Genomic DNA, 22584 nt, shown 5'->3' with positions numbered 1-22584 from the left:
ATCTCTGCATTTGCCTCCGTAGGGCTCACATGCGCTGATCTTTGCCAAACTGTTGTCTCCGCTTGCCCCCATTTTTAAGGTCTCACCACCAGTCTTCTAAGTGAGGGCCTTTTGCAGACTTCCAAGTCATTGCTATCCTTCGTTTGGCTAGTATAAACACTAAATCTTTCATTTTAGAAACATAACATAAATGTTTGGGTTGTGTAAAGCGGCCAAGCAAGCAGGCCTCTGGTAAGAGTGAGTATATAGTCTGGCCTCCCTTGTACATCCTATCTGCTATCCCTCACCAGTACTGCAATATGCTATGACAGGACCAGAACCTATGCAACATACCCACGTCAGTGCCCCGGGGAACTTAGAAATCTTGCGAGGGGTCAGATGAGCTCTATGCGTTACGTACAGTTTGATCAATTGCAGTCTTGCGTTTCCGGTTCACTTTCTTATGGTACCGCAGTATCTGTGCCCAATGAGTGTCCGGGAACGTGATCCCCAATTCTTCTTCCCACTAGTATTTTATGCTTACATCTGAGGAGGGTCTGCTCTCCAGGAGGAGCCCGTATAACCTTGAAATTGTGTGTGGGCCTTCGGCTATGTCATACATGGTGTCAATCAAGGAGAGTGCATCTACTGTTTCAACATATGTTGGCCACCTATGCACAATCAGGTTCTTTATGGTGCAGAATAGCATTTACTGGCCATGGTCTATCCCCGTGGTATTGGCCAGTTCCAGAAAGGGTGTAAAGGATGTACCTGTGAGCAAATCCTCTATTGTGGCAATGCACCTTGATTCGCAGTGTATTTTGGGATTCCCCGGTGCACCTGGGACGCCTTGGGTGCCAACTAGACCAGAGGGATCTGTGCCAAAAACGGGTCCTTAACTTTTATTAGTGCTAGTGCCCTATCCCACAATTGTATACCCAGTGTTACGGAGAATTCTCATTTCATGGCAAATTTCCCTTACCTAGTGAGTCCCCCAGCAGTTTTGCTGGATCTCTGGAGTTGTTTCTTTTCCACTTGGTAAGAGTGTGAGCTGTTCACCACTCTTACTTGTATTTTGCTATGTGTTTTAACCTGTTTTTGTGATTGTGGGCTCTGGAGGACACCACTTCAGTAGCCCCCTTCTTTGTGCGTGTCACACAGCACCTTCTGTGCAGTGGCACAGGGTTGTCGTTCAGACTTCCCACCGACTCCATTTCTGAGGTGACTACTGTCCCCCAGAAAAGGGTAAAGTTGCCATTAACTTTACTTAGTCAAAACTAACCACAGATCCAGCACACCCCATTTTACATGGAGTACTGGAAGGGTTAACTCTTAACTCTTTTTATCTGTACCTCCTAGAGCATTGTTTCGCCCTTTTAACATTTAGACATGGCTGGTGGCAGTAGTATCTACCCTAACTTTCTACTGTGGTTATCTTATCTAACCGTGGTAATATTGTAGGCTTTTGTGTTAACCTCAAACTTAAACCACCTTGACCAAATCCTTTTTTGTTTGGCTCCGGTGCAGTTTATTCGCCATTTCTTTTTGTTAAAGTCCTTCTTGTGTTTTACTTTGCCCGGCAAACCAGGTTTGCCTTCTATGTTCACTGTCTTTTGGCAGGATTCTACCTAGAAGCCCTCCTCAAGGTGCCTGGGTGTTTAGGTGGGCTGAATGTGAGGGAGGGGTGTAGTCACCCCCTTCACAGGGTATCCTAGGAAACCCAAGTCGCACTTTGTCATGATTGGCCAGGGTGGTTGTCCGGGCTGGACAACCCCCTGCTGGGTGATTGACAGCCAAGCTGTGTGAATGGGGTTTTTTCACATAAAAGGCAGGTCTCTCAGGCTAGAAGTCAGCGAGTTGCCACTGGAACTACAAGGAACCGAAGAGAAGCAGAGAGAACGACGGCTGCTTCAACTACCCCGTACCGGTGAAGCCTTGCTGCAGTCCTGAGCTATCTGCCCTTCAACGACTAAGAGGAGATCCAGTCCGGAGTCTTCTTCCCTTGAGCCTGGTGGGGATAACCAGCTCATCTTCCACAGCAGAGGATCCTCTTCCTTGGTCGAAATCGCTGCACACAGCTGTAGTGGTCCGGATAGCCATTTGGAGAGCCTCTCCTGTTTTTAAGGAGCGCACCTTTTATTCGTTGTCGCTGCTGCCGGCTTCATCCCTGTGTGTTGCAGACCCCCTTCAGACGTCCTCCTTCACAACGAAGCTCCAGGAATCGTGGGTCTTCGGGAAACCAACAGTAACAACTGCCAGGGCACCAGCTGCACCATTGGAATAAGGTACTGTGTTCTGATTGAGGAAACTGGGTGAATCCCTTTTCTTCATTTCCAAAGCTTGCCCTTGTCTTCCCTCCTTCTTATAACTTTTGCTTCCGAACATTGACAATATTGAAGTACTCTTGGCTACGTTGAATCGTGAACTATCTGACTGTGATCTTCGGCAACAGGCCCCGGTGTCACTTGACCCTGGCTCCGGCCCTTTGATTTTTGAACTCTTGTCACGAATGTTTCTCGATTCTGTCTGCCTAACCAAAATATTGCCTGTGATTTTTGCCTCCAACTCCCTCTGGGTATCTCAAGTGCTAAGTGTGTTTTTGTCCTGGTAGAATTTCATGTCACGGATACGCGTTTATTTAGTAGACCGAACTGTCAAAAAGTGATCGCAATCGTATTCGCGGTAACATGTTTTGTTCGTAACACTGGTTCTTTAAACACAGGGTACTTACCTTGAGTCATACTGTACAAAGTGAATTGGTTAGTTGTAGTACATTAGACGCATGATTTGTGTTTAACTTAGATAGAAGTGTTGTGTTTATAACGAATGTTTTAAAAATAAATGTACTTATATTTTTTACCTGAAACCTTGAGTCAGTGTTTGCTTGAGTCACATGTCATTGTGATCCCTTTGTGTAATCTCTGCTACTGATCATATACTCTTGAGATAAGCCTGCTACCACTCTGACATAGTAGTACATGCTTGTACCAAAGGTATAATTGTATTGCCACCTGTAGTCTTAATTGTGTGTAGTGGTCCCTAAGAGCACTGCACAAGATTCTGCCCTAACGCCCAGTGACATCAGGTGTGGATGGCGGACACCCGTGACCTTTTTTGCACCATAGCAGCTCCTTCAGAAAGGTGCGCGCCGCTGCGCTGGCTTTAGTAGCGTGGTATCTGAGTATCTGAGCTAGGTTCGTCAGCTAGCCAACCCACCACAAACTGCAGCTGCACCACCAAATAATACAATTCAAAATGACAGACCTTAATGCCCCCCTCCTCATATGGTCCCTGTAGCATGGCTAACTCAACCCGTCATCTACCCCTGTGCCACAGGAAACCTCTGCACTGGGAATCTGACGCTTTAAAGAAGACCTTTGGTATATTGTATGGGATGTTTGCAAAGTAATGGAGGAGACTCGGAAGGACAATCCTTTTTAACAGTGCCACCCTACCCATAACTGAAAGGGATAATTTATTCCAGAAAGTCATGGCCTTTTTTTTATCCCCGCTAGAGCCCTCTGTGTGTTGATGTCATGGTCCCTGGCCGGGTCATGAAAAATATCAACCCCAGTTAATGAAATGTGATCATACTCCACTTTAGGGCCAGCACTGGCAAGTGGGTGGGATGTACTTTGTCCAATACGGCCAGTGGAAACATTCTTTTCCATACTAACTGTGATGCCAGAGATCTGCGCAAACCTAGCAAGGACCTCAGCTATCAATTCAAGGTTGTCTTCAGGGTTTTGCACATACGAGTGCATCGTCCGCTTACATGGAGATCAAGTGGTGTGTTCCCATTGCCGGTATACCCGCCATAATATATTCCGATCGTAAGTACAAGGGCCACTGGCTCCATTGCCAGAATGTACAGCAGCGGGGATAACGGGCAGCCCTGTCTAGTGCCCTTTTCCAATAATCAGGGTTTAGAGAAGTGCTTTCCTGTCTTGACCCTTACCATCGGCTCCTTGTATATTATTTCTACCCAGTGTATAAAGTAAGGGCCAAAGCCTACCCTGCGTAGAGTGGCCTGGAGCCAATCCCACTTTATGGAGTCAAACGCTTTTATCGCATCGAGGGCAGCAATAGCACACAGTGTCTCCCAAGAGGCAGTGCAGTGCATGATATGATGTAAACGTCTCAGGTTTCAGGACATATTCCTGCCCGGCACATAACCCGTCTGATCTGGCTGCACCAATGAATGTATTACTTTTTAAAACCTATTAGCCAATGTTGCCATTAAAATGTCGCTATCTTGGGTAAGTGTGGAAAAGGGTCTATCAGGGCTACATCCCTGTGGCGGCTTAGTGGGTTTCAGCAGTAGTATTTTTATGGCTTTCCCTAAGGCTGAGCGGGAGGAGGCCAGAGACGTGTGCTTCGCTCAAGGCACTCAGAAGGTTGGGGGCTAATTCTGTGGCAAATTCTTTATAGAACTCTCCGGACAGGCCCTCCGTGTCAGGGGTTTTCTATGTAGGGAGTGACCTTATTGTATTAATCAGTTCCTTTTGATGTGATAGGGGCGTCTAACTCTCCGACCACACTCTCAGCCAGTCTAGGGAAGTCTATGTCACCCAGTACTTCCTCCAAGATAATGTCTGCAGCCCTGGGCGTTTCCTGGTATGGGCTGTGGTAGAACTCATTGAAGACAGTGTTAATTCCCTCTTGGGTGTAGCACATTGTGCCCTGAGGTGTCTGTATCGCTTAGATGGGTGTACGCTGCTCTTCTTTCTTACATAACAACGCTAATAATCTGCCCGGCTTGTCTGCATCTGCATGCTGCCTCTCTACGTATCTGGTATAGCTGTGTTTCTCCAATCGTTCCCAGCAGCTCAAACATTGTTGGCGCAAGGCCGCTTCTTTCTCTACTCTTATTTCTGGGTCTATGTGGGATTGTGTTCATTCTTGCAAAGCGTCCTCCGCTGCGGACAACTCCTTGCAAAGCGTGGCTTGAATGCCCCCTGATTTGGCAATAACAGTGCCCCTAACAACCACCTTAAGGGCCTCCCAGAGGGTGCCGGCTCCGGGTACACTGCCCACATTGTGTTGTAAGTATTCTTTGATACATTCTCTCAAGTGGTCCCGGAGAACAACATCCGACAAGGCCTCGCTTCTCAATTTCCATGTTGTGATTGGGGGCCTCGGAGGAGCATATCACCACTGCAGCTGCAGAGGAACATGGTCGGACAAAACCGTGTTCTTATAATCTGCCAACATGGAGTCGTTCATCACGTCCTTCCTCACAAAGAAGCCATCTAGCCTGGTGTGTACCGCGTGAGCGGAGGAGGCATGGGAATAATGTCTGGAGTTCGGGTGGTGCTTCTCCAAATGTCCACCAATTCGAATGATGCTAGTAGCTACTGTAAGGCCCTTGCCGGCGGGCAGAGTTTCTGGGCCCTGGAGTCTGACCTGTCCATGCAAGGGTTCAAGACGCAATTAACGTCACCCCCCATATGACTGTGCCATCTCTGTGGGGACCAAGTCTAGGGTACAGTGTCTGAAAACAGGCTGCTGTGTTGTGATTGGGTGCGTATGTATTTATTAAACAAGTATTCACGTTCTGTAAGAGCCCTTGTACCAGCACAATTCTACCCTCGTTGTCTGTCCTAGACTGCGTCGCCTTGAAAGGCACAGTAGGCGTTATCCAGGTCATTGCCACGTGGGCGTACGCCGACTATGTCAAGTTTAGGATCCCCCCCTCCGCACCCCTATTTTCTGGTAAGCAGTGCTTGCTTCTCCAGCTTGAGGTGTGCCTCTTGTCATAGGGCTATACCTATTTTATGTCTGCGGAGGTAGGTGTGAACTCTGTTCCATTTAACAAAATTATTTAGCCCCCGGACATTCCATGTTAACTGTTTTTATCTCACTAGCCATCATCACTCATTTGCACTGAAGGAGGCGGACCTGTCCAACCCCCCCACTTCCCATTTTTCACTGTACCTCTTGCGCTTGACCTACCATCAAAAGGATGGATCCCCAACGCTGAGACTACTATTGGCAATACCAAATCCCTCGTAACTTTCCCAATTTACAGTCGCCCAGCATAAGTGTCCATGCTCATGCGTGCCCGCTTTTCACCACTGCCAACGGGAAGCTGTCCCTAGGTAGTGTGCAGCGGTTGGGCGCAAAAAACAAGTGCCTGGAAAGATTTAAAAACCAAACATGTGGGCCGGTTAGTAGCAGCCGCCGGAGCAGTCCGCTCTTATGAGATTATCAAATGCAAATATGATCAGCATCTTTCCTATGAGCAAGCTAGGCAGTAACTTGGTCTCAAGGGGAAACCTGTCCCTTCCATGTACGTTGTCTGTTTTAGGAGTGTACATCGGATTCCTGTCTTCTACACTGCGGTTCAAGTGCACCCTCTCTCTGTCTCAGCGTCACGTTCCACTCATGTCCGCTTTTGAGGGTATCCTTGCATTTATTTTGTGAAACAGTGTCATCTATCCGTGGGTTAATCCTTTCTCTGTCCATCCATTCTTGCACCTCCTCGGGATGATCAAAGAATAGGGCGTGATTTTTGTACAGGACTTGAGTAGCGCAGGGTACATTAGCATGTAGTTCAATCCGGCATTGCGCAACCTAGACTTGGCTGAGGAGAACTGTGCTCTGCTTCTCTGGACCTGGAAGGTGTAGTCCCGGTATACTGTTAAGTTCGCAGATGCTCTCTGCAACGTGCTGCCTTGTCTGGAGTAGGCCAGGATCTTTTCTTTGTCTCTGTAATTTAACACTTTAGCTATTATCAGACATGGAGGGGCGCCGGGTGGTGGTCTCCTGATGAGAGGCCTGTGCGCCCTTTCTATTGTGAATCCTTGGGAGAGGTTTTGCAGCCTGATGTTTTGCAAGAATACGTTTTCGATGAGTCGTAGGATCAGCGCCCTCTTCACCTTCCGGTAGGCCAACGACACGTACGTTGTTCCTTCGTGCCCTCCCCTCTGCATCTTCTGCTCTGCACAATAGGAGGTTGACTTTTTGCTGCAAAATATGGATCTGGGCGCTGTTGTCCTATGCCATTGTACTGTTGTCTTTTTGGTTGCGCTTCCAGTTCGGTGGTCCTCTCTGATCATTTCCGTACATCTGCCTTAACAGCCCGACGTCTAATATTACCTCATCAATCTTGGCGCTTAGCAACGTCTTCAGTTCTGCAATTACCATTAGGACCTGGTTGTTAGCTTCACCTGCATCCGTTTCATTGTCTCGCGTCGTGGCCCTCTCCTCTTTGGGCTTTTAGAGCGAGGGTGCCGGGTAGTTGTCAAGTGTTTTTTGGCTGCTTTTCCCTTTGGGCGCCCTCTGAAGTATCCGGCTTGTTAGGGTATGGCATTATAGTTTCTGCAGTGCAGGGTATGCCTGTTTTACTGCCACAGCACGCTGTGCGTATCGTAGCAATTGAGTTCTCCTGCTGCACCTCCCACATGCACTGCCTTGTCTCAGAAGTGGACGCCGGGAGGGAAAGCAGCGGTATAAGCTAGACGAGGAGCTAGCCCCTTTCTAATCCCCCAGCTCCGTTCCTCCTGTCCCCATAGCCAGGAATGTGCACTCCAAAATCCTCTTGCGCTCTGTGGTGTATGTGCCTCAGCGGGGCAATGGGATTGTTACTTGGAGGCGCCTCACAGTTGCAGCCATCTCGCAGAGAGCATCCATCCACAGGGTAGCGGCCACCCTGTGCTTCTCCTCCTTGTCTCAGCTAACTCTGTGTGTGCTCTGTCTTAGCTGATGTTGATACCTTGGCAGTGTTGCCATGGGCCAGCTGCTTACATGGGTTTGCAGACTTCACAGCAGCCCTTCTGCAGTGATCACTTGACCTTCATGCCCCCCACTCCTTGGGGGTCCTATCCCTCCTCTGACCACTATGACGGCGTGTAAGGACGGTTGTAGAGCTGTACGCCGTCGGTTCTTTGGCTACCCACTGCTAGTTCACCTTCTGCCATAACGAACCAGAGGAAGATGCATTCTTGTTGCTCCTCCTCGCCAGCCTGCTCCAGTTTGCTTCTCCAGTATGTTTTTCCGGGCACCCAGGTCCTTGAAACGATGAGAGTTCACTTCCCTCCTTTGTGCTTATGGAGGTGTGTAGGGGTCAATTTGAACTCATGCAGCCTGCTGTTGTGCCTTTCTCCAGCCTCCCGCTCATAGGCGCGCCTTCAATAGTGATGCCAGGTGGTAGGCACAAGTCCTTTGGCCCTCCTCGCCATCCAGCACTTCCACTGCCTCCACACAATCCCCGCTCGCGGCCAGGGGTGCAAGAGGCCCCTGTGGGACAGCTGTGCTCTGCTCCTTTGGGCTCACAGGCACTCCTCCTCTTCACTCTGCGTCCCCACCGCTCCTCAGCGGCGGTGCCTTCTGTGGCAGTGACGCTGCACCGATGGCTTGGTTTTTATCCTTGCAGTGGCACTCTCACTGCATGCTGATGTTCCGCGGCGTCACTAGTGTCCCCCCTTAGCGCTCATCTGCCCCTGCTCCTACGGGCTACTGCCTTACCTGAGACTCCATCTTGTTCCCTTTGTTGATGGGACGGCACCACTTCAGAGGGCTTTCTCATAGTGAGGCACAGTGTAGGACCGTATTGCAGACCAGCAATGCTTTTGTCAACGTATTCCGACGTGTCCTTCCATATTTAATTTAATTTGGGGTATGTGTTTAAATCCACGCGGGCTCTTTATTACTGCTTAAAATGCCGGATTAGGAAGGATCTAGCAGGAGCTCCTCCTAACGCAGCTTCACGCCATGGCTGCTGGCCACGCCTCCCCTCCTGCTCGTCATACTTAACGACCCATCCTCGGACACAATGCCCCCAATCGTTCTCTGCTTCTTCTCCCTCAATCTCTAAGCCAAAATCATGTCTGCCTTATCTCCTTTCTCGTGAAATCTTTGTTTCAAGAGTTTTTTTCTCAATATCCTGAACCAACATAGAGTTTAGTTGCGCTTTGTATTGTCAAAGTTTACTTGACGGCACAGGTGACACATAGTTCCCCTGGATACCCCAAGCGCTGTATCCTGTTCACCCTCACTCTTTTTTTTTCCCCTGGGATCCTATTCCTATCAGCACACCCCAAATTGCTATTTCCCTGTCCTTAAGCAGCAGGAAGTCGTTGCACCTCCAGCTTCCCGTGGGGGGTAGTGCTCGTCCCATCCCCAGTACAACTTTTACAATATCATAGTCTGACCAGGGGATTGGGGCAACCTTGGAGTCCAGGACTTGAACTTTTAGATGTGTGTCGACCAATACCAAATCTATCCCTGAGTAGCAGTGGTGCACCATTGAGAAATATGTAAAAGGTCTGTCTCTTACTGAGGGCATGGGGGTGTGAGTCCACCAAACCCAGGGCTTCATTCACTTCTCTAATGCATGTTGAATTTCCCTCACTCAATCGTGCTTCCATAACCGTGCCCAACCTCTCACAATCTTTCAGTGGGTCTAACACCATGTTAAAATCCCCTCCTACCATTAGTCGGCCCTCCACAAAAACAATCAATTCATCTCTCACCCTCTTCCAAAGTTCACATTTTCCCGAGTTCGGGGCATAAATGGAACCCAAGGTCATCTGGTCGCCATTCAGGCGTCCCTTCACGACGACATATCAGCTGTTTGGATCAGTTAAGACCTTTTCCGCAAAAGAATCTGAGGCTGGCTGAGACCAGGATGGCTACTCCCTTCTCTTCTTTACATCTGAGGCCACAAATACTTCTCCCACTTCCATGGCTCTTAAGTGGGGGTCCCTACCCTTCTCCCAGTGAGTTTCCTGCAAACCTAGCCAATCCAATTCTTTCCCTCTTAAACTCCCGGAGAATCCTCGACCTCTTACATGGTGAATTTAGACCTCGTACATTGAGGGAGCCGATGATCATTTCACCTATAGTGGTTATATACCCATTGCTCGAGTGCTGTGCATATCATGCTGATCCTGAGACCACCCTTTTGTAGGATCAGTTTCTCTCGGACCCGCCGTACATACCACCCTTCCCAAAACAACTTGATGCGGAACAAACCAAATCTCTTGAACCTGAACTTTCCCATTCCCACCCCCTGACTCCTGTCATCCAACCCTGATCAGATACATCCCCTGAGACAGGATCTGATCACCAGCAGTCCTGCCCATTTGAGGATCAGCACTCCAAATCACAATACCACGAGCTCCCCTTCCAATGGCAAACTGTTCAAACTCCCTGCCCACTCTCCGAAGCAATGCAGGACAGAGTAAAGAAATGACGAAGTTTGTGCTCTCATCATGACCTGAAGATACACATTCCAATGGGAACAGTGTCATAGAACATCAGTCACCTTTTCGGGTTTCCGCCTGGAGGTGTGTTGAGCTTCTTGTAGTTACATAACTTGGGTATCTTTTGCCTGTCCCTCCGTAGGTACTGGACTGTCAACACTTCTCCTGAGCCTCCTGGGTGTTGGAGTCGGGGCTGAGGCTCTTCCATTATTTCTGTAGAAACTCTTTAGAAGTCGTTCTCTGTGACTAGCTTATAAGAATATCCGTCGTGCTCGAAGGAAATTGAAAAAGGGAAGCCTCAATGATATCTCACCGATATCTCACGCACTTGCCATTCAGCCATTTTGTGAGCGGCCACATTGCCTTCTTGTGGCCAGCGTGAAGGCGGATAGGTCCTGATAGATGGTTATTTTAGCAGATCTGTAGCCGATAGAGCCCGCCCTCGGGCCCCTAGCGCCACCCCAGCTCGGTGTGCCCTATCAATCGTATGTTCATCAAGGACATCTGTGCCAAAAAGAAGCCTCAGGACCTCCATTATAGTGTTTCATGTCACTCTCAGATTCTCCCTCCTTTTCAGAAAATTAAAAAAACGGTTCTTCCTTCATTCTCTATTTTCAAAATCATCAATTTTTAACCGGACCTCTGTCTCTTTCCACTCCAGCATCGAAATATGCATGTCAATCTGTCTCCATCGTGTCCAGAAAGGTCTGGTTGCACCCTTTCATCCATGGAATCCATCCTCTGTTCCGTTTTACCAAGCCTTTGACCCAGAGCTGTACGTCTGCCCCTAATTAACTCCATCAGCGCAGCTATTTCAATCTTAGTGGATACTGGATCCTCTCCCATCGTCTCCACCCGGGAAGGCCCAGCAGTGTCAATGGCCTGTATGGAGGCTTGAAACTGAAATTTCTGCAGGGTAAATCTCCAGGTCATCAGTGTCTTTTGTCTTTTTTCTCTTTTCAGCCTCCTTCCCTCCTACTCTCCTCTGCTAATCCCACTGTTGCAGAATCAGTGTCCTTGGCCTTTATGCATCTTCGGGGGCCTTGACCTCCCACACCAATTCTTCCCAGCTCCTGTCTTTCCACAGCACTTGCCTCTGCACTCACACCATTCTGGAGACTCGCACCTCCCGCGGCACAAGCCGTGCAGCACTCAACATTCCTAGCCCTTCGACCATGACTCTCCGACTGGCTAGGACTCCACAGAGCCTACCCCTCTTCCCTCTCTGCACTTGCACGTTCTAAATACTCACAAGGCATAGTAGGTTCGCCCTCTCCCTCTTTTTCCTTCTGCTCTTAAATGTTGTATTGCAACTGTTGTAATGTATTCCATCTCTCCCTCCCAGCCCTGTGGGCGCTTTTGAAACAATATATTCTTATTGTATAAGCGCATAATAAGCAAACAATAAACATATTAAATAAATACATTTCTAGGCATTTAAGGCTTCCCATTCAGCCCAGGATAAAGTTGAGCAACTCCCCCCTTGTGCTGCGTAGTCACCTCATACAAGTGAACTCACCAGCTTGGATGTGCATGTTCACTCGCCTTGCTGCCTTCGGGTTGTCTTCTGCTCTGGGCTGCGTGGCAAACAGCCTCACTTGGTTTTTCTTGGCCCGTGCTAAGCAAAATAGGAGTGTTCCGTGCTACAAAGGCTCTCTGGAACTCGCCTGCCACCAGAGTCTGCCTTCATCGGGGTAAGGTAAGATTTTCATAGCAATGATAAATCTTCCTGACCTGTGTCAAAACCCAGACCTTTTTGCTTTACTGGTGGATTATTTTTCCCTATAACTCTGAGCGGAACCTTTTTCCACACTCCCAGAAACTTTTACTCTTTTTAAGACTCTCCATTGTGTCTTTTTAATTGTATGCTCTTTGACAACTTTTGCCATATACTGCCTATTGTTGCTGGGTTGCTTTTGGGGCTCCCCTTTTAACTTTCCCTGTCTAACATTGTGAGAACTACAGTTTCCAAGGGTAGAACAGATCTTTGGATCCCTTTTACATTTTATTAGGTGAGACCAGCACCCCCCACCTTTATGTGGAGTGCTGGGGGGGAGATACAATGTGTCCCTTTTTTCTCATTTGAACTGTAACATTTCTGTTACATGGACAAGCTTACCTTTAATGGCTGGTGGCAGTGAACCTTTTTAGTAATTTGTTGCACTTTTACCATGGGCTGTTTCCACAGCCCCGGTAAAGGCACCCCTGGGTTGCCGTTTCAGTGCTCCTTGTCCTTTCTTGTTCCTCCCCCTTACCTCCAGGACGATAAAATACTTTGTGTTAACTTTATCTTTGGCAGGAGACCTCGGTCAAGCCTGCCCAGGCTCCAGAGTGTCTGGGAAGGCAGGAAGCAAGGAAGGAGTCCAAAACTCTGCAGTCTCTTGTCTTCCAGCCAGACTGTGAGAATCCTGTTCACACTGGGAGGCTGGCTGTCATGAAAGCACCCCCCAACCCCCATGTTTGAATATTACATGGCTGTTTGATTGGCTGGGTTCCTGCATAAATGTCTGATCGTAGAAGCTGAAGTAGTCGACCACTGTAACCAAATCTGAAGGAAGATGAAAAACACAGCTGAGAGGATTTCCAGTGACCGGAGAGCCTAATGTGCAACCCGGGGCCTGCTGTTACCCTTCCTTCCAATCGACCTGGGGACTCTGAAAATGTCAGCCTGATGTAGAGCCTGGTGAGACCCACTATACGCAAGAAGACCTGCATTTTGAGCCATCCCACGTTGTGCTGCAACCTTGTGGGCTGCAATACCCCAAAACCCTAGGACCTCGAGCCATTGTGCGGTGCACGGTCTTCCGAATTCCCAATCTTGCTGAAACTGGTGGGCATCCTGCTGGACCTCCCAGGGATGTGAATCGAGTCCGAAAAGTCCCCTCACCAGAGTGCTGGACCTTGTAAACAACGAGAATCCAACCAGCGATATTCAGTCTTCTTCTGGCTCCTGAAAAAGGCACTGCATCCAGCTGCGAGGTTGACTCTTGTCTGGAGCCTTTTCCTGTGATCACTGCAGCAAAAGTATTCCAAAGTCCTGTTTTCCGTCTTCTTGGCAAAGGAATCCATGGACTGGGTTTTTTGCAGATCCTGAAGTCTTCCTGCTGCATCTCTTCTTCTGTGCCTAGGTACTGTGTTTGCTGGGATATTTACTTACCTCAAGTCTCTTGTGATACCTGTGTAGTTTTGGGGTGTTTCCTGTTATTAGGAACCTCTCGTCCAGTTCACGAATCCTCCTAGGGTGCCTTCTCTGAAGTCCCTGGACCCTCCACTAACTTTAAAGTGAACTTCTTACTTGTTTGAACAGTCTTGCTCAGGAACTCTGAACTTTTCCTCCAACTGAGCCCTATCTCACCCTGCCTACAGCTTGCTCTTAGACAACTAGGGTCCCTCTTCTGCCTCCTGAAAGAACTCATGCAATAGAATAGGGAAGGGCTGGATAATAACAGGGGTCTGACTTGTAAAGTATAACGCGTTTTGAAAAATTACTTAATTGTAAATGGGTTGGTTGGTAACTATAACACTGAGAGTACATAGTTAGAAAAGTTCTTACTTACCTTGAAAGTGTTCTGCCACTTGTAAAGTATATGTAACCTCTTACTTTCCTTAGAAACTGTTTCGCCATTCTAACAGAAAGTATATGTAAGGGAAATGTACTCACCTGTGAATTGGTTGTGCCTCTTCCCAAAAGTAATGCTATTGGCTTCACCTAACTATTTCATCCAGAATATTAGTGTGAAAGTTCCCCAACTGGGCTTTGCTTTCCCTGGTGGTCTGTGTTAAACAGATTCTAAAACCGTCTCTACCTTTAGGTTGCTGATAGCCCCCCTATACAGGTTCTACTTACTTTGTGCTAGCTGTGTGCCATCCTAAAACAAGTTGAGTTGTTGCTTACCTCAATCTGTGTTGCACCTATCTAGAAAGCACCTGTAATGGTATATTACACCAAAAGGGTTTACTTCCCTAGTATAATTGTGTTATCCTAAATAATAGTTATAGATTGTTATTGTTCCTTTAATAAGTGTCCCACTATTGTATCTTTACAAGTTGGTTTACTATGTGATTTCATTGTTGAGTGTCAATGCATAACTGATAGGGTCTACTGCCCTTGTCTTGCTGAGAGTGATCAGAAAGTAGCTATTGCTTTTACTCCTCAAGAATAGGTGTGGCCTATAATGAATGTGTAAAATAAGGTTTTACTTCTATAGAAATACTGTAGTTTTTTAAATGAGGTCTATGCTTTGGTCTGTGTACTTTAAAGCATAGTGTTGTGTTTCTATAATGTGTTTATATGGTTTGTGGTAGTACTTCTTTCCCCAAGATTTATTTGGGCTTACTTGTATTTAAATAAACCTTTTATTTTTATAATACATAGTGTTTCAGTGTTTATTTGGTCCATATGTATACTACAATTTCTTTGTACTGATTCTACGGCCCTCTGCCTCCTAAGATAAGCCTGTCTACGTTACCATATACTCGGGTGGTACAGCCTTGTACTAAGAATGGAGTCTTGTACTGTCTCAGTTGAATGATTTTACTAAGCCCTTAGTTTGGAATTCATAAAAACTGTCCTAACAGGGGGAAGGATTCTTAACTTCATGCTACCTGCTGCACAACCTCTGCATCTCAGGTCTCTGAAGGAAGAGACCCTCTCAGAACTGGCCTCGGAACTGCAAACAGCGGTTCTGGCACCTCTACTCTCCTTCAGCTGCAACTGGCATGTGGAGCTGCTGCAACCACTCCCCCTTCCACTGCTACTTTTCTATATGGCATGCACCTAAGTGGGGCTTTTATGCCTGCCAGTCTCCCTCAGGTATGGGTCATTAACCCTATTAACCTGCAACTTACAATGTACGGCGTCTGCATCCCACTTTTTCGTCCCAGTACTTTTAACATTATGGGACTTGAAGTCCCTAATGTTCAACTTGCTCCTTTTAAGGGGATTCTGTTCTCCAGGGAACCTAGGAATTTCAGAATCTAATAAGTTAACATTTAAAGATTCAACTTTAATATTCCCCTGTTGAACATGGGAGCCTTCACCTCTACAATTGTGCTTAAGCATGGGAGGAAGATTGTTACTACCAATATAGGATTGGTGAAAACAGTTTTTACCATCATCAGGATAGTGTTGGGAAAGAATAGCTCCCTCGGACAGCAAGCCATTACATATTCTCGCATTACTGACTCTACCTCCTCTGAGGAAGAAAAATACAGCGCCTCTCCCAATGGAGTCCTCCCCCTCTCTAGGGGACCTTTTCCTCCCAGGTGATCCTCCCAGCTAGTAACACCCCCAGGGTCGGATCAGTAGGCAAGCACCACAGTAGATCTGCCACGTACAGGTTGAAGAGCAGGGGAGCCAGGACACAGCCCTGTCTGATCCCCCTGGAGTTAGCACAGGGCCAGTTATAGCTCTCCCAGCCTCACCCTCAAAGAGGTATTCCCATATAGTAGCTTTATGAAAAAAATCAGTGTTCACTCTGTTTTTGCGCTTATCAACAACACTTTTGGGACTTGCTGAAGAAAATTAAGTGACTGACACAGGTCAGTAATGTGTCTTAAATGTTTATTTAGGCTTAAGATACCGTACCAATTATTCTTATGAAGACGCTTGGGGAGAATGTGAAGGGAAACCATGTTATTGGCAGCTTCTAAGTAGAACGCAATGTTCTTGTTGCCTTATTATTCAGTGTTCCTTTTTTCAGGCTTCTTTCTGATGAATTCTTCTATTTGTATGATATGTCTTCCCAGCAAACTCTACAAGAAGATGATTTCAAGGAAGAGGATTACAACCTGTTCCAGACAGCTGGCCAAAAGTGTTTAGACGAAGGCTATACCACCCAAATATTGGAAGCAATTCAAGATGAGAAAAACAAGGTGAGAGAAACCATTTTTTTTTTAGCTCTGGCTTGAGTGATTATTGCACCAGCTCTCTTTCTGCACCGAGAAGGGAGACTGACGAAACAATGCAGAATGTAAGTTATCAATCTTTGGGATTGGGCCTTGCTGCAGATGTCATGAATCGCAAGGAGTTTAGCTATTGTGCCATTGGCATGCCCTCAATTAATTTTGGCATGGTTTAGACGCGCCCTGTCCTAAAAGCATGCATATTTCTAGTTAGACACTTCTGTAATAGCCTGAACTCCACAATAAAGGCAATATGGGTATCCTCCCCTTTGACACTAAGGGCCATTACTAGGCGGTGGCTGTGCAAATTGGCAATGCTGGATGTGCCATTAGAGATGCTTCCTCTGCAGGACCTGGCACCATATCCCATCACCCCTTTCTATACAGTACTATGTTGAAACTTGGTGGGAGACTTTTCTGCAGCTCAGCGCTGGAGAAAGTTATGGCCGGGTGCAGCACTATCGGTTGGTTATTCTTGCACTCAGCTGTACTAACAGATTGACACTGTGCAGTGGAATACAGACAGGGTGGGGAAAGGGGCAGATTGTTATTGTTATACAAAATATGCAAGCCCAGGACAGCAGTCCGGGCTGATGGGATTTGTAATATGGCGTTAGAGAGGCTTGAGGAATGGGGACTAATTGCTGCACCTAGAGAAAGCTTTTAATCTCCTTTGCCACGCGCGGCGCAGTGGCAACTGGAGTCTGGCCCGAGTCCCTGATGGTTTTCTGTAATCATTTCTTGATGTGGCCATTTATATCGTGCACATGACTGACTTAACCGTATAAAGGCGCAGATAATTCAACAAAAGTAAATATCTGATGGTTAACACAATGTCAGTCCATATTGATGACCCTAGGTGTCACATTTAAAGAGATAAGTTGTAAGGTCTTTGCAGAACTGAAACATTTTTCTGATACTCTTATCTCTCTAGGGAGACTAGTCTACAATCTGGATCCAGATTTTGAAAATCTTCTATCCCCCCTGTGATGAATGCTACGGATCCCTTACTAAAACCCTACCTAAAGTCTCCTCCCAGGCAGCTAGGCGAAGTCAGACACATCCTCATCCTGACCTTGGGGTAGTGTACTGCAGGAGGATCACCTGGGAAGAGAACAAGGCCCAGGGAGATAAGGTGTTCCTGTGGGATGAAACACAGTATTTGTCCTTGAAAGTGAAGAACCTTTTAAAAGTGCCAAAACATGTAATGGCCTATTGTTGTTATGATGTAGCTGAACCACATATTAAGCCTGTGGATGTGGGCAAAGCTGGTGTAACATATTTAAACACCCCAAGGAAGTAAGGAAGGACAATTTGAGACCTCCCAGGATAAAAATGTCCCTTTCTCCCAGTGAAAGAGAATCTATAAATATTGGCTTAAACAAACTGCCTTCCTCTTTATAATTGAATTCTTGTGATTTGTCCTTAAATGCCTTAAGGGAAATAAGGATCTTGGATCTCGGGAGAATAGCTCAGTGGTAACGTGCTTGTCTTGGATGAAAGACAGCACAGAGAAACACAGGTTCAAACCCCGGGTCTGCGCTTAGAAATCTCTGGTTATTAAGCATGTTATAAATAACCTATCATGTCATATCAAATCTACATTTAAAAAGAAGAAATTGGCAAGAAACCTTATTTTGTTGATTGGGACTACAAGTCCCATAATCCCAGAAGTACTGGGATGAGGAGGAGGGCTGAAGAGCAATGTTGCAGTAGTGGTCAGCCTTTTAAGCTTTATGACCTACACCTGAGGGAAGCAGAGAGGCCCCCTCAGGTGCAGGCCATTATGTGGAGCTGTGTCCGGAGTGCTTGCAGCAGCAGTAGTAGCAGAAGAAAGAGAGCACAGTGTTGGCAATCCAGGCAGAAGTTGGAGAACAGAAAGGACGCTGGGAATTTGATCAAGCAGATTTCAACTGCCTATCCTGAGAGGGTGCCGTTTCCCCAAACTCTGAAGTGCAGAGGTTGCGCAGTGGAAGGTGTGAAGGAAGACTGCTTTTCCACATGTGAACCTAATTGCAGAGATTGCGCAACAGGAATCGTGCCGGAGACTGTGGCTGGAAGGTGTTATGAAGCCGAGGGACTCGGGAGTGAGAGGAGCTCCTTACTTGCGTGGCCGGACTGTAGATGCCTTCAAAGAGGACATGTTGGGTCCAAAAGAAGTCCACATGCTGTAGAAGCCCTGCAGCACGCGAAGGGACAGAAGCCGGTGAGTATTACCGACAGTTCTGATCCCTTGCGCGAACAATAAAGATCACTCGCGTATGAGTAAAAGCGATGTGAAACTTACCGTAGATTGTCATGTAGTGAAACACCCTAATTAAATATTAAACCTGCTGAAAACATATGAAAGACTGGTCGTGTATGCCTAAAACCGATTCTGAGATGAAGGGTGAACTCTGAATCAATTATAAAGCAGTAAACAATAAAATACTAAAGTTAAGTGACTGAACATTAACGTTACCAAGCATTGCCCAAACCAAGAGTGAAAAGAGTATTTACCAAAGCCAAAGAGTGGTGCAAGCATTGTATGAGAAACCTGAAGGTGTCTCACCGACTAGTCCCCAGGGATCTGTCATCCAGGTGGCCAGGACACGGCCATCGCTATTGGATCTAGTTCCTGGAGGTGGACCAGTGCAGGAGGATCACTTGGGGAGTCCTCAGGAAGTGGAAGTGGGACACTGACGGGTGAGACACGGTATCCCCTTCCCTTTAACACCTTTTCCCCATCCTACCCTGTAGGATATTCAGAAATTCTACCCCCCTCGCTGTTAGGGAGAATTCTCTGTAAGGCTAATTTCCCAAACCTAGTGAGTCCCCCAGAAGCTTTGCTGGATTTTTGGGGTTTATTTGTTTTCTCTCCTGCTAAGAGTGAGATTCTTTTGCTCCCACTCTTAGACATGATTAGAGGTGTTCCTTTAACTTTCCATGTGTTTTATGGGCTATGGGGTCTTTTATTCCATAGGGTCTCATGTGTTTTTTTGATGTGGGTTACACAGCACCCTCCGTGCCGTAACCCAGGGGTGTCGTAGCGACCCCCCAACATAGACTCCATACCCTTGGACTGACTACTGTCTCCCAGGGCATGTAAAGTCACCGTTTGCTTTGCTAGTCCCAAATTATGAACAGAAACCAGTACAAACCATCATATTGTGGACGTACTGGTCGGGGCAATTCGATTGCCCGGGCTCTGTTGTTCGAGGGGGCACGTCTCCGTCCCCCCTGATCGAGTTTTGGCTGGTGGCAATGGATACTACTTTTTATATTTGACCGCGAATATATCTCTATGGGATTTTCCCATTGTTTGAGGCTACCAACTTTAATTATTTAATTCTTATAGCCTCGAACCTACCGCTGGTTTATTTATTTAATATTAATTCACTGTTTGGTATTTTTTGCCAGAACTTGATTCTTAAATGGCGTTTGTGTTCTCTTCTGTGACTCCAACCCAAGTCGAGCCCTTTGTTCCACTTTTGGCGGGCTTCTCCACAGAAGCCTACAAAAGTGGTGCCACTCTGTCTGGGTACCACCGAGGGTGTGGGAGGGGGTTTAGGCATCCTGGACTGAGTTACCTTGGTAACTCAAGTCGCACTCTTGTGTGATTGGCCCAAGTGCCGGCTCACCACTTAGCATGTTTGATTGACACTAGGCTGAGTAAATGGGGTTGTGCAGCATAAAAGCAGAGCTTTGGGGACTGGAACTTCAGAAGTCGCCACAGGACCTAAGAATCCGAGGAGGGAGAAGCTGAGCCAACCTGCAACGACGACACCACTGGTGGAGCCCTGCTGAACCGTCTCACCACTTTTCCCGACGACAGAGGAGATCTCCAGTCCAGAGAGTCTTCTTCCTTTGACTGGTGGGGATAACCAGTTTTACCTTCTTTTCACCTTCCTGGAGCATCTCGTGGCCGCCTTGCCCGTACCAAGCGCCCCGGCAACCGGATTACCACGGTTTACCACTACCGCAAAGAGAAGGGTAGCACCTTTTAACCGGAGAACTCCGCGGCTGGTTTCTTCCCTGGCATTGCAACGACCTTCATCTTTCCTCCACGGTGAGACCTCTTCTTCCTCTGGACGAAACACCGACTTGCACCTGCTGCCAGGAACAACTGCCCCCGCTGGAGCTTCCTTTACACTTAAGGTACTGTGTCCCGCCTGGCTTCCCTTGCGACAGATGGTTCGGGGTGACAGTAAAGCCTCGACTTTCTAACCTGGGCTGGCCTGGGGCAACCTAGCTAACGTTTCCTGACTTTAATTTCATCCTTTTTGTGCGAACTATCTGCAAAGACTCTTTGGGCATAACCCCCTGGTGAACCTGGACCCCTCCTGCTTGCTCTCTCCAAGAGTGGGCCTTGCAATTGACTTCCTTGCTCTCCAGTAGAACTCTGCCTATACTGCCTTACTGTGGTTCTTTGAAAAAGTATTGAAACTTGTGTGCTTCTTTAACTCTGCCTTTTTTCCCTCCCTTTCTTTACAACTTATTAGAGTGTTATTTTATGTTAAGCGCTCACCTCTGTCTGAAAATAAGTGGTGTTTCTCACTAAGACTTGTCTAATAAGGGAATAGGGTTGTATATATATGATAGTGACTGTGTGCCAAATTTACTCACCTTGTTTATTTGCTAGTGTAAATTATAAGTGTGTTTTTAAATAAATAATTATATACTTTAACACCAAAGCTCTGGTCAGTGTTTGTTTGTACTACTGTGTCTCTGTACCTATTGTGTATACTCTGCATACTGCCTAACTCTTCTTGAGGGAAGTCTGACTGCTCAGCCACAGCTACCAAGTGAATCTGTGTGGTACAGACTGCTACCAAGTGGGTTTACTGCCAAACACCTGTAGTCTTAAATCTTTTGCAGTGGTCCCTAATGGAACTGCACAGGTTTCTGCCTAACACTCGACACTTTTCGAACACCAACACTTTCCTACACTGTGACAAACAATGGACTAACACCCAAGCCGTTTACCTGATATGTCCCAACACCACGGTGAGGCAGAGTTAGGCAATTGACAATAACTACGCACACCTGACGGCCCTTTCCCTTCCACACAGGGATTAAAGGTGGAGCATTTTGAGCATACTTTGAGCAAGGCCGAACGCACGAGGAAGCGGCCATCCCGGACTGACAGTTCAAACCGAGGAGAAGGGTGGAGAGACCTGGAAGGACGACGAGGAGGGAATTACCCTTGTCCTCTTTGCCTCAGACCTGCAAAGCCTCTGAAAGGGAAATCTTAAGACGGGGAAGTCCGGCTGGCGTGTGGTTTGACAGGTGTCAATGGCACACAGGGCCCTGCTGTGCTGATAATCCAAGTTGGGAGAAGTGCTTGCCACTGTGGTACCATTCTTGACTCCTGAGACAAGAAACTCCCAGTTCAGCAATGCTGTTGAGTCGGAGAAGACAGATAGTGAAACCGAACTGTGTTCGGCCCAAGGTTGCAAGCAGCAACCTTGTTTGAACAAAGAAACACTGTATTTGAAGAAACCCAAGGAAAAGGTTCAGAAGCAGAGTAGTCAGGCATTGTGGAGCACTCATTCAAAGGACCATGACTGAATACTTTTTTGGGGTTATGTTTGTGGTGAAACTACGAAGACCCAAGAGGCCTTAGGAGAGGCTAATGTAAAGTGTCAAAGTGGTCCTACAAGGGTCACGCAAAACTCCTTGTACACTTGAACGTCTTTGACAGATGAGTTTTGGTGAACTGTGGCAAATGTGAACCTGGTTGAGGGATGTCCACAATGAATAGTTGACACAAAAGATACTGAGATTGTTAAGCAATGCGTTTTTGAGTGAAAGGCTGTAGTGAATCCGTTTGATGGAGGCTGACGCTGCAAGAAGGATCAGAGTCATGCTGAGGGGGAACCAAGGGGTGAGGAGCAGACGACCAATGTGAAAAGATTGCCAAATGAACTCTTGGTTTGTTTATTGTTTTGGAACAGCCAGACTTCTAAGGCAAGAGACTTTTCCAGGAAAAGAGACTTGGCCCCGCAAGGTTCTGGCATCGTTGATATCTGTATTGTCCAAGCCAAGGTTTTTTTTTATTTTTTAAAAACTTTGTTTCATCAGACAAAAAAAACAATTACGAGTTAAAAACTCAATCTGCCCAACAGTGGGTCAGATAGCTTGCACCATAACAACCCTGCCCCCGCCTCCCCTCTCACCCACCGCAAGAAAATTCCAAATATTATTCTTGAATGCCTAGCGTTGTTTACTCTTGAAGCTTCTCTTATGGCATCTGCTCGTCAGTGTCCAGCCAGTTGGTCAACCTGGAGATGAGGAAGATGAGGAATCGCTTTTGGAGTTTATCCAATATGCTACGTAGGGCCCCCAGATGTCCGGAGGACGTGCATGCAAAGGCAACGTTTTAATGAACTCAGTCTCCACGTCCTGACAGTAGAGCACATCCTCCTCTCATCTTGCAACTGAGGGGGGAGGGCCCTGACCCCAGGCCATGGCCACCCTTCTGCGTGCCAGGATCAACAAAATGTTTGCTAAT

General features: G+C 47.1%; 1 protein-coding gene across 9 annotated transcripts in view; it reads left to right on the top strand.

Moving 5' to 3' along the window:
• The window catches only part of GLMN (glomulin, FKBP associated protein), a 1004137-nt gene that overhangs the window by 69128 nt on the left and 912425 nt on the right, over positions 1-22584 (top strand). For 5 of the 9 annotated variants that reach the window (XM_069641800.1, XM_069641792.1, XM_069641797.1 and 2 more), the window contains exon 3: positions 15890-16061. In XM_069641800.1, coding sequence (XP_069497901.1) covers positions 15890-16061 — 172 coding nt within the window. The remainder of the gene's footprint in view (positions 1-15889; positions 16062-22584) is intronic. The other 4 variants (XM_069641799.1, XM_069641796.1, XM_069641798.1 and 1 more) reach the window with 1 other exon arrangement.

This window comes from Ambystoma mexicanum, chromosome 1q (assembly GCF_040938575.1).
Source record: "Ambystoma mexicanum isolate Mex_15411 chromosome 1q, UKY_AmexF1_1, whole genome shotgun sequence".
Taxonomy (NCBI): Eukaryota; Metazoa; Chordata; class Amphibia; order Caudata; family Ambystomatidae; genus Ambystoma; species Ambystoma mexicanum.
This window is presented reverse-complemented; position numbering and strand designations above follow the sequence as displayed.